Source organism: Pseudonaja textilis, chromosome Z (genome assembly GCF_049901715.1).
Source record: "Pseudonaja textilis isolate UNSWEBS1 chromosome Z, rPseTex1.2, whole genome shotgun sequence".
Taxonomy (NCBI): domain Eukaryota; kingdom Metazoa; phylum Chordata; class Lepidosauria; order Squamata; family Elapidae; genus Pseudonaja; species Pseudonaja textilis.
Window position 1 is genome coordinate 131274740 of NC_142008.1, and position 12014 is coordinate 131286753.

At 40.3% G+C, this 12014-nt stretch overlaps 1 protein-coding gene across 3 annotated transcripts in view; it reads right to left on the minus strand.

Annotated features, from left to right (window-relative positions):
• Positions 1–1756: 1756 nt before the first annotated feature.
• Positions 1757–12014, minus strand: part of LOC113443616 (germ cell-specific gene 1-like protein) — a 34118-nt gene continuing 23860 nt past the window's right edge. For 2 of the 3 annotated variants that reach the window (XM_087916972.1, XM_087916971.1), the window contains exons 3-6: positions 8477–8524; positions 7954–8106; positions 6707–6818; positions 1757–5852 (exon numbers count right to left, since the gene is read on the minus strand). In XM_087916972.1, the coding sequence (XP_087773098.1) occupies positions 5504–5852; positions 6707–6818; positions 7954–8106; positions 8477–8524 (662 nt within the window). In that variant the 3' untranslated portion in view covers positions 1757–5503. The remainder of the gene's footprint in view (positions 5853–6706; positions 6819–7953; positions 8107–8476; positions 8525–12014) is intronic. The other variant, XM_087916973.1, reaches the window with a different exon arrangement.

Sequence of the window (12014 nt, forward strand, 5' to 3'; positions counted from 1 at the left end):
TAGATTGTCAAATATAGAACGAGCTAGCTTAGCCCATGAATTTCATAGATACTTGTGGTATAAAGAAATAGAAGAACATAATTTGAAAACACATATTATAAAACAAGATTTGATAAAAATACGGAATCTATTAAAAATGAGAATAAGTCTGATAACCTCGCTTTTAACTTCACCATCAAATACCTTTTACTTCAGGGATGAATATTTAATTTAATACTTGATTTAATTTAAGATGTAATCTCACAAACCAATATAGTTCATCCAGATTCTTGATATAGGCTAAAACGCATCAAGAACTGCTAAATGAAGCTGGGAATTTATTATGGCTAATATACTTACAAATTGTTAGAAGATAATAAGTGATCTCAAGAAAGGAGGAACTTTGAGAATGACAGAGCTTGAAATACTTAGACAAAATCAAGATCACTTATTAGGACACCCATATAAATTGTTATTGAAATATGACATGAAGATGTAGCAAATAAAAATTGTATGATAAAGTGAATGCAAAACATCAAAGAAATAATCACAGTACAAAAATGAGGAGAATCATGGTGGTGGTGGGGAATTAATACAATTTACTCCAAGTTATAATTTAAGGAAAAATCAGTGTAAAATATTTTACAGATGATAAATAACCCTGCCAATAATTACCAAGATAGTAAATCATATAGCAATAAATGTTGGAAATGCCATAATAAAGAAGGATCACATGTGATAGCTATGTACAAAATCTCTATTAAAACTATTAAGAGTGAAATATGTCAACATATTCAAAAAAATCCTAAAACAAAATTTGAGCTGAAGCCACATTTATTCTTATTAAGCATAATTCCTGAAAATATAAATGAAAAACATCACAATTTACTAAGATACATGCTGACAGTAAGGAGAACAAATCTGGCACAACAGTGGAAAAGGTGAATGATGATATCTATCTTATCCCAGGTAATATTTATCTTTCCAAAATACCTGGGATAAGGAGCTAAACACTACAAAGGCTTCCATTCAAAATTTCTTTATTGGATTATATCAGGCATCCTCAAGGTATAACTCACAGTTACGTTGAGATTCATCTAATGTCCAATCTTTGCATTGTCGTCTTCACAGTGTGAAAAGATAGTTATCTTCATCCCATAAATGATACAGCAAGGGGAGACTGCAACACATTGCTGGGTCCAGGTAAGAATGACCAAACTCCCCCCAACCCAACCAGAGGTCAATTCAGTGACCAATCAGGATTACAGATGTGACCACATGACATGAACTACATCCCCCATGAGGCATTCCCTTAAGGGGACAGCTCTCATTCCCAAACCAGCTATATACTGTTTAACCATCACAATATCAGATTGAGAAGCCAAAACTGGAAAAAAAATGCAGGAATTTCAAAACTGATAATACACAGTATATCTATAAAGCAGGGCAAATTTGGATGTTTAGAATATGTGTTTTTGGGAAAGAGACCAATCAGAATTAATAGATGAAAGGATTTCAGCAGAAACCAGCAGCGATAGTTAATATTTAATGTACAGTTTAAATAACTAAATTATGGTCAGCAGTTGAGAAAATGAATGGCTGAGAAAGGAAAAAATTGTAACTACTGTAGAAAGTTTTCCCATAATATTTTTGTTTAATTTATGCTCAAAAATCGTAGCTTTTTTTTTGTCATTCAACTTTTAGTATTCAATATAGATCTTTTTAACCTTTGTATTTCATTATTTTAATAATACAGTGAAAGTACTGTGCCTTTAAAAATAAAAAAGACAATTCTTTTACCTAATCCCTATCTCCCCTAGCATCCTTATAGTGCTCTGGCCCCTTACCTGGTTATGGGATGGGCTGTTTATGAGACCACACAGAGACCCTTCACACCAATTTTGTTTTGACCTCTTGATCCTCTACTGGTGCATCAGCCCTTATAAGTTGTATATCCCAGTGGAAGCAAAGGATTGTCTATTTGGGGGTGAAACACCTGTTTTTAAATCCATCTGCTTCTTGAATGGCTCTTCCTTGGATCTCAGAATTTGATGTCCTACTATGGAACACTGCTGAAAATTAGATGTGGGCTGTACATTATCTTTAGATATTCACTCCTATAGATTCTAGGGCTAGAGTGTGCCCGAAATCTTCCTTTTTTTTCTTTAAGATTTACTTGCTTCCAATGGTTGTACTGCAAGCCAGTTAAGGACCCACGCTAGAAACTGGGAGAATGTGAGGTCTAGTCCCACCTTAGATACAAATCCAACTGAATTACTTTGAGCCAGTCACTCTTGCTCAGCCCTAGGTTTGATCCAGCGATTAAGTCATCAGTCTAGAAACCAGGAGATTGTAAGTTCTAGTTCCACTTGTATGAAAGCCAGGTGGGTGACTTTGGGCCAGTCGCTCTCTCAGACCATGATATCAGGCTTGGGCGACAAGCCAGTTGGTCAATCCCTGTAGCAATCATGGACAGATACTTGGTTGGTCCCCCCCACAAAAAGTGGACTTTCGTCTGAAGGGAAAATCCCCCCTCCCTGCTCGATCCTAAGAACAAGGCAAGGGCAAATGCTTCTAAAAATCTTGCCAAAGGAAGTTGTGCGGATTAGTCCAGAAGTCAGCACTGACTTGAAGGTTAAATTTAAAAATGCTTCCTGAAGGTCACAGGAAGTAAAGACCAACCAGTCTGGTGAATTCTGCATTGATTTGGATGGAACAATCTCTGATAAGCTGTTCCTGTCATGATGCAATTTACTATGCTATATTCTTCAATGTAGCAGCCTTCCAGGAACTGACCAGAACCCAAAGTTTCTCTAGTTAATAGCTCTGCAAGGCTGTAAGTGACATTCTTTCCAAACTTTTAAAGGCAATGCTTGAATTAAGCATGAACCAGGCCCATTCTGGTTCATGCTTAATTCATTTAGTTCATTCTCTCTTCTAAACTAAATTGTTAGGGTTTAGAGTAAGGAATCTCTAAATCAAACCACCATCAGTTAAACTCTGATGAGAAGGACAGACTTCTAGATTGATTCTGTTTTAATAGATTATTTAGGTGCACCAATTACAGCTCAAAATTACAGCTGGACAAGAGATAAAGGATTTAGTTCCTTGAGATCAGGATTAGAATTAGGGCTAAATTACCTGTTCCTAGGAACAGAAGTTCCAGTCCTAGATTCTGCTCAGGTGTTCTTTCTCAGCGGTGCAATTTACAAAGAGGAAGACAAAGGATTTTAAGTGGTTCCTATTAAGACAATTGGAAATCACTCCTACTGGCCCAACTATGAGATCACACAAGGTTCCCTCGGGGGATCCTAAGCTGCTATGGTGGGCTTCATCCTTCTGATCCCCCTGCTTGATTTTCTTTTCTCTTAAGCAGAGAGAAATGAGGAGCAGCTGGAAACTTCCTCCTCCCTCCTCCACTTATGAAATGAAGCAGACTGACACTGATTAATTCCTTAATTTCTTTAATCAACCAGAAATTAATGACTCTTGCTCTTCCTTCATTCCCTACAGATGAGAAAATTGCACGATGCTAAAGCAGATGAGATTAACCAGACAGCTACAAATTGTTTTTTGGGGAGGGGAGGGATATGGGGAGGGGGAGGGCAGGAGAAGGGAGGGAGGCCAGGAGAAGAGAGCAGAAGAAATACTTCATGACATAGTAATGGGGAGGTGAGGGTGCAATTGCAGGGCAGAATAGCTGCTCCAAGTGGCTAAGTCATTACCTGGAATAACTGGGGGAAGCTATACCTACTCTAACAACCATACTATGCACACAACATGTCACAAAAGATACTTGAGCATCTTTTGATAGCAGAGTTTCACGTCCCACAGGAGTAATTCTACAACAGTGAAAGCTGGATTTTGGCACACACGTTCTCCAAAGTGCTCTTACCAAACACTTGCCCCTATTGTGCTACCGAACCAACCTCCAAATAGGAGAAAGCAGAAGGCAGGTGTGTGTGTGGAGGTATAAATGAGCGTAAGAACTAAACAATGACTTCACACTCATCTGAACTACTCCTGCGTTATTGGGGAGAATCTCAAAAATATATACATATGCTAACCATCATACAGGCCACCTCATCCTGGACAGATGATGGTTTTTCCATAAGAAGTTTAAATACACCAAATGGAAAGAGGTCTATTGGGGATCTACTTCCTCTGAGGTCTACTGTATCCATCAATGTAAGTGAATTCCCCAATATCTAAGTAAGATGATCAAAAGAAAGCCACTGGGATGATCTGCAGGCTGCTTTGACAAAATTGGCTCTCAGAAGCCACAAGAAAAACAAAGACTCTAAGAGTCTGTAGCAGCAACAGAACACTGCATTGTACATTTGGGAGACAAGGTATGGAGAGATAGATACTTCATGATCCTTTTTGATTTGGTAGGATATTTTTTCAATGGTCTCCCTACATCCTTAGAAAGATTTTCCCAGAAAAATATGCATGACTTGATTAAATTTCTAAGAGAACATTTAGAAATGAGAGTGAAAATAATAATATGAGCATTTTGATTCCAATCAATGCTTGGATGATGTCTTACACTTTCTTTTACAGGTAGTTGTTGGTGAGATTAATGACCTAATTAATGGTTACAGTGTAATGAGCTGTTCATTAGTAATTTTCTATCATTTCTTGATGACTTGAAAAGCTTTTGGCCAACAGGCAAAGAGATAATATTACACAAAGACAAGTAGACCTTTGGATATCTGGAGCAGAAAAGTTTAGTGGCACTTGTCCAAATGAGCCACCAACTTTCAGGAATCAGGCAACAATTCTGCCAAAACTTAACTGGTGGATAAGACAGCTCTCTTTTAATTTGCCAAAGCTTTCTGTAATTCAGTGTTTAAGGTCAGTCATGAAGGTCAATCTACAAAATCCATTTGTTAAGGGATCTTTGCAGCTGGATTGCCTTGACATGAGACATTCAACAACCATCACATCCCAAATCAATAAAGCTTCCTTTGTGGTCTGCTACTGATCTGACAGGGAGATTAGATCCCTGGATCTGCCAATCTTGTCTTTCTAAATCTGCAGGACTATCTCAAGCAAATGATGAATTCTAGACCTACTTTAGGCATGAAAGCCAGCTAAGTGATTTTAGCTCAATCAGCAGGTGACAGTGAGTTCTAGTCCCATTTTAGGCATGGACATGGTCTGGATGATTTTGGGCCAATCACCAGATGCATTCTCATCCCATCTTAAACATATAAAACCAGCTGAGTGATTTCCGGCCAATCTCTTTCTCGACCAACTCACCCCACACAGTTGTTCTTCTGGGGAAAACAGTAAGGAATATTGGGATGTTTGCCACCTTGAGCTGTACTTTATATGAAAAAAACATGGGGTCAAGATCTTCTTGAAAACAGGTCCTCAATGATCAGCTGTGAAAGTTACTGAGAGGTTCAACAGGAGAGAGGAAAAAATGTCTTTAAAACGAGATTCATGAGGGAGTGAATGTGAGAGGGATAAGAGAAATAATGGACAAGGCTCTCTTTTTCTACACAACATCATCTCTTCAGCAAGGTTCCCCATCATCTTCATCCTTGGTGTCTCCACTGTGACTTCTTGGGAGTCCAGCATATCCACCTGAACACTCCTTTCGGCCCCCACTGAGAACTAAGCGGCCAGGTGGGCTTGCGGAGAAGTCTAGGGATTCACTGACACTGAAGATGTATTTCTCCCACAGGAAACGCTCCAGGTCAGGGTCAAATGCTGGCGAGTTGGAACCTCGAATGCTTCCCGTTGATGCCGTATATTTCTCAAAAATCTGCCGACGGTACTTGAACTCCAGAATAGTTTTGGTGTAAGTGTTGAGGGTCAGCACCGAGGCTGACATGCAGAGAGTGAAAGAGAGCCAGGCCAAGCTGTGGGGAGAACACCAGGAGAGGTGAGCAAAGGAGAAGAGAACAAGACTTGAATCCCTTGACCATTGGTACACTCACCGAGGGCTTCCTCAATTGTCCATCACCATTCCCAAACATTTATCCACCCACTCAGATGCACTACTTCATTCATCGACAAAGTTCCCTCATCTCCAGAATCTCAATATGAAGGCCAAGGTCAATGTCTCCTCTATTATAAATAAAACAGTAGCTTCGCCCCATGAATCTTAACTATGCTTAGTTGCAGAGGTGTCTGAGACAGTCACGACAACGCTTGTGATTGGGCAATTAAAGTCCCACCCTTTCTTGGCCCATGTAAAAGGAATGAGGATTCAGCCATTCTCTCATGGATGCCATCTTGATTTTTTTTTAACCCTCTGCCCGTGGACACCCACCTCTTGGTGTTTTAGAATCATTCTTCTTTTTCATGGTTGCCCTTTGCCAGTTTTACAAGTAAGAAAACCAGGCTTCTTGAGTTATTAGACAGCTTTCACTAAAATATATCTGGAGATTCGGGATTTTTATATTTTGTTGTTCTTGCTCATTCAGATTTACGCTCTTTGTTTTACTCTCCACTGTGCTATTGTCATCAAAAATGAGCAGACTATACGTTTTGGTAGATCAGATTCTTGTGCAGTTTATCACAGGGATTTAAAATCGGCCACCTCTTGGATAGTATAACCATCCCTGGACACCTCCAAATATCTTTCTTCCCCCCATTTTTCTACTTCGATTAAATCCTCTCTTTTCTTCCATCCTGACCTGGTCCAAAGAATCACAAGATGAGGTGGCAAACTCTAAAGGGGAAAAGATCCTCCACTAAGCTGGCTACTCACCCAAAGGACCATCCATAATACCATGTCTGGGGCCTCCAATCTTTTGGCCCCAGGCTTACAGCTACCTGAAAGACAGTCATGTACATCATGTGGGCCACCATGCCCAGGAGACCTGTGGAGAAGAAGAATGAATCTTATTTCATTCTCCAAGATAGTGACTGTGGATATAATATACTTAGATTTCAGCGAGGCATTCAACAAAGTAGACCACAACCTACTTTATGGTAAGCTAGAAAAAAGTTGGATAGATAGCACCATCACCAGATGGATTCACAACTGGCTGACAAACCATACTCAACGAGTAGTCCTTAATGGGTCTAAGACTACATGGAGGGAAGTAAGCAGTGGGGTGCCACAAGATTCTGTCTTAGGCCCAGTACTCTTCAATAACGACTTAGATGAGGGAATAGAAGGGGAACTTACCAAATTTACAGATGATATTAAGCTGACAGGAATAGCTAATACCCAAGAAGATAGTCTCAAGATCCAGATGGATCTTGACAGACTAGAACACTGGGCCATATCTAATAAAATGAAATTCAATATAGAGAAAAGTAAAGTCCTACACTTAGGCAAGAAAAACCAAAAAGTACACATATAGACTGGGTGAAACCAGGCTCAATAGCAGTAACTGTGTCTTGGAGCCTTAGTGGACAACCAGCTAAATATGAGCCAGCTGTGTGCAGCAGCAGCCAAAAAAGCTAATGCAATCCTAAGTTGCATTAACAGAGGGATACAGTCAAGATCAAGTGAAGTACTAATTTCCATTGCTAAGTAAGGCAATAGTAATAGCATTCAGACTTACATATTGTTTCACAGTGTTTTACTGTCCATCTCTAAGTGGTTTACAGAGTCAGTATATTGCCCCCAACAATCTGTGTCCTCATTTTACCAACCTTGGAAGAATGGAAGTCAACCTTCAGCTGGTGAGAATCAAATTCCAGAGTTAGCTGCAATACATCATTCTAACCACGGCACCACCATAGCTCACGTTTCAACAAGGCTCCGGGTTAAGTGAATCTCTAATTGTTAAATGAATCACACCTAATTTTACAACCCTCTTTTTTCTCCGCATTGGGCATTAATTAGGATTCCCTGAGTAGCTTGGCCACATTGCTAAGAATTCTGGGAGTTGAAATCTACCCCTCTGAAAATGGCCAAGATTGGGAAATCTACATTAGCCCTATCTCCGAGACATTTCTGTCTACATAGAATAAAGAGACGGACAGGAGAGCAAGTGGAAATACCTGACAAAACAGTGATCACAGCTGCGAAAGCGTTGATCTTGAGACCATCAATGAAGTTGGCATAGTAGATAGCATCTAAGCACATCAGCAAGAATCCAATACTCAACAGGATAATATAAAGAAATTCGGAAGCAACAGAGAGCCACAGCACTCCTGCAGGAAAAAGAAAGGGGTTATGGGGAAGAAAGAAGCTAAGCTGCTTTGCTACCAGGGAAGAAATTGATGGCAGTGACTAAATTATTCTGTTACCCCAGAGACCGACTGAAGCTTTCCCGCTGGCTCTGCTTATAAGATTCAAAAGCCCAGCTGGGATGGACTGAAAAAACCGACAACCAAAACACCATTTGGAATGACTGGGTGCAGGGTGGGAGAAAAGACCTTAGTGGCCACAAGGCTTTTAAAAATCTCTTTGAGAAGGCAGCACTCAACTAGCAGAAAAATAACCTTTGCAGTACTCACGGAGTTTCTTCCCCCTCATTTTGCACTTTCATGAGTTGGCCTATTTTGCCATCCAAATTCTCACCTTGTTCTGACTCTGGAGGCAGCTCAATGAAACTCCGACACTTCTCCTCTGGCGAGAGGGGAACAGTGAGAGAAGACAATGACAGGTTAGCTACAGCTGCTGCTGAACGTGACAATGACTTCATGCCAATGTTTGTGATGCCCTCCTTCCCTGCCCCCAGGAAAAGGGGACCTTTTAGTCCCTGCTGCAGATAAGTGGCAGGTCGATCTGAGCTGATCTCAGCAAGAAAGGACACGAGATTGAGAAGACAAAGAGATAGAGCAAAGGAGGAAAAAAGAGTGCCATAGTCCAAATACCATTTTTTCCTCATCTACAGTAACTTTCCCCAATCCAAAACCCTCTAAATACATTGGATTTTTTTGACTCCCAGAATCCCTAGCCAACAAAATCCAGTGGAAGGCTTGGGAAGTTGGAGGGCATTTGGGCTACCTAAGGCTTAAACCATGACTTTAAAAGTTGTTTTGAAGTTTAAAGTTTTCCATTTCTCTAACTACACTCTAAATTCTGATTCACAAGGTCTGGCAACCTTGTCCAGCCTTGTCCCCTCTTATAATAATTGGGAAACTGTGGTGCTAAGTACATTTTCCATAATGCTTTGAAGGAAATGTTTTGGGATCTGTGCTGGGAAGTCAAGCTAGTGAACATGTCCGTCTTCGGACATTTCTCAAAAAAATGATGTTCTTTTCCAAAGAATTATCCAATAAAGGTAAAATTGGGTTCTACTTCCTCCCTTAAAATTGTATTTGGCTGGCTACAAGTAATCCTCAACTTATGACAGGACATTTAGCGCTGGCCAAAGCAATCATGAATCTACCTTGAAGCTACTTGCAACCTAGATTTGGAGTTTTGATTATCGTCCCCCAATCAAATGACCAAACTTCAGACCCTTGGCAGCTGGGATCCATTTACAGCCATTTGAGTGTCCAGTGGTCACAGGACTGCATTTTATGACAGTTATGCTTTTATTTCCAGTTTTTAGAAAAACCTTGCCCGTAGCGAGCTATTGGCTTGCTTTATGAATAGTGCATTTGCTTAATTGACTACTGCAAAAAGGGTATAACATTAAGTTTAATAGAATAGAATAACAGAGTTGGAAGGGACCTTGCAGGTCATCTAATCCAACCCCCATGCTGTTTCTGACAGATGGCTGTCTATTCTCTTCTTAAAGGTTTCCCATGATGAAGCACCCACAACTTCTGAAGGCAAAGCTGCTTCAGTGATTGGTAACTTACGACCATGATGGTCCGGTTCCATTATAGTTATAGGTTAAAGACTATCTCTACTGTGAATGGTTCTGAATAGTATGGCTTATTCACAGCTAATTTAACCTCCTTTTAATCTAGCAAACGTGTTTTTTGAGTTTGCACAACACACCAAACTATGAAACTGCCAGGTTTATTTAACATATTAGGCTTGAATGTTTCTGGATAGTTGCAGTTCAGTGTGCTATGCAAACGATGGCTCCCTTTTCCAAAACTGTACATTGATTTTGTGTAAATTAAACAAAATTAGAGAGAGTCTGTAGTACTCTAGAGAAGTTGTTTCAAATTGCAACCTGAACCTCTATGGCAACCTCTTCTTTCTGTTTGTGCCCTCATATGAGATGGTGTAACACAGCATTCCACAAGCTTTGTGGCTTGGTTGCCCGGCACAAACAGGAGAGGAGAAGGTGGTTCTGTGTGAGTGGCGGGCGTGCACATGCAAGTGCACACAGCTCCATTTGCACACTTATGCCATTTGCACGAGGGGAGTGTTTTGCGTGCGAAGGCAAGCGCCCACTGCTTGGGCAAGGGGAGCTTCATGCACACACATGCTCGCCTGTTGCTCGTGGGGCCCAGTTCCAAACAAACCACAGCCAGGTAATGGCTGTGGGTTGGGGACCCCTGGTGTAATGGGCTGTGAGAATAACCTTGAGGAACAGGAGGAAGAGCTGCAGCCAAAGCAACATTCAAATAAAAGGAATTTGAGTCCAAAGCAAGAATGTAATGTGAGAAAACAGTTCAGACCTGATCGTCCCTAGAATAATGACAGGGAGAGAAGGGGCCCATTCAGAGTTGCAAGACTCTGTTATTGTACCTATAACAAAAATAGTTCTTATATTCATGTCTTTAGTGTTCAAGTCTGGTCTGTCTCAAAGGCCTGACAGGATGGCCTTGGACTCTTTTTTTCCCTTAACACAACATAGGCTTTGTGATGGATCCAATCTTATACATATCACTAACCATACTATTCGAAGTGCAGGTAGGCCTCAATGAATGACCGGTTGCTTAGCAACTATTCAAAGTTATCATGGGCTTACCTGGAGCTACTTATGACCAAGTTTCAAAGTTCTGATGGCTGTACCCACATACCTTGTATTCACATGACCACATTTTGATGCTTGGCAATGAGTTCACAGTTGCAGAATCTCATAGCAACATGATCGTGATTTTCAGCAGGTTTTTAACCAGTTTCTGGCGTGCACTTTTAGTTTCTAGCAAAAGAAGCCCATTGGGGAAAACAAATCTACTTAACAATTGCCACACTCACTTAACGACTGTGGTGTTCCCTTAACAACCACAGCAAAAAAAAAAAATCCCGAAAATGGAAACAGAAATGAAACCAGAACTTTTCCATTTGGGGGGGATTAATGGAGAAAGAACTGGAGAGAAAAAATTGGAACTTTGCTACTATACATGTTGATAGCAGCAAGATTATTTTATGGACAAAAATGGAAAGACACTTCAATACCTATCATGGAAGAATGGATGTAGAAATTGACAGAGTTGGCTGAAATGGCAAAACTGATTAAAGAAAAGAACATAAGTACTTTTGTTTCCACATGGAAACCACTTCTGAATTTCGTGTTTGATGTGGAAAAGAATGTAATTTTGTCTTTGGGTTTTTATAGATTAGACTGGAAGATCTTTATAGAAATGACATTGTTATTATCATAGTAAAACAAAAAGCTGTGATTTAATGTTAATATCCTATTCTACTGCAACATAGAGAGTTGGAACTCAATGCTTCTTTTTCTATTCTTTTCCCTACCCTTCCTCACTTCTCTATCCCCATTTCCTCCCCCTTCTCCACTCTTTTATTCAAGTTTGTATTTTATTATAACGTAATAAAAATGGTTGATTTCCTCCCCCCCACCACCACCACAACCATGGCAAAAAAGATTGGACATGATCACTTGAGGACCCGCTTAATGACCACCATGGTCATAATTCCAAGTTTGATTCTGCATAAGCCAAGGACTACCTGCACAAGCAGGTGATTGCTAAGGGTTGTAATCAGCTCAGCACCTCAGTGTAGTCATGCCATCTTTTGTCGCTAGTCCATGAACATTGAAAGTTCCAAAATCTTTCCAATTTAGACAACAGCAGCATCTGGGTTCTTCCAACTTGGAAAGTTGGATCAGCCTGTATCGCCATCATCCAAATTGATGGCCGGGGTGTATCCACTAATCACTGACTTGTAACTCGCTCCACATTAGAACAATGAGGACAGTCCCTCTTAGGTGCTTATTAGTGAGGCAGAATACAGGTTTGCAATG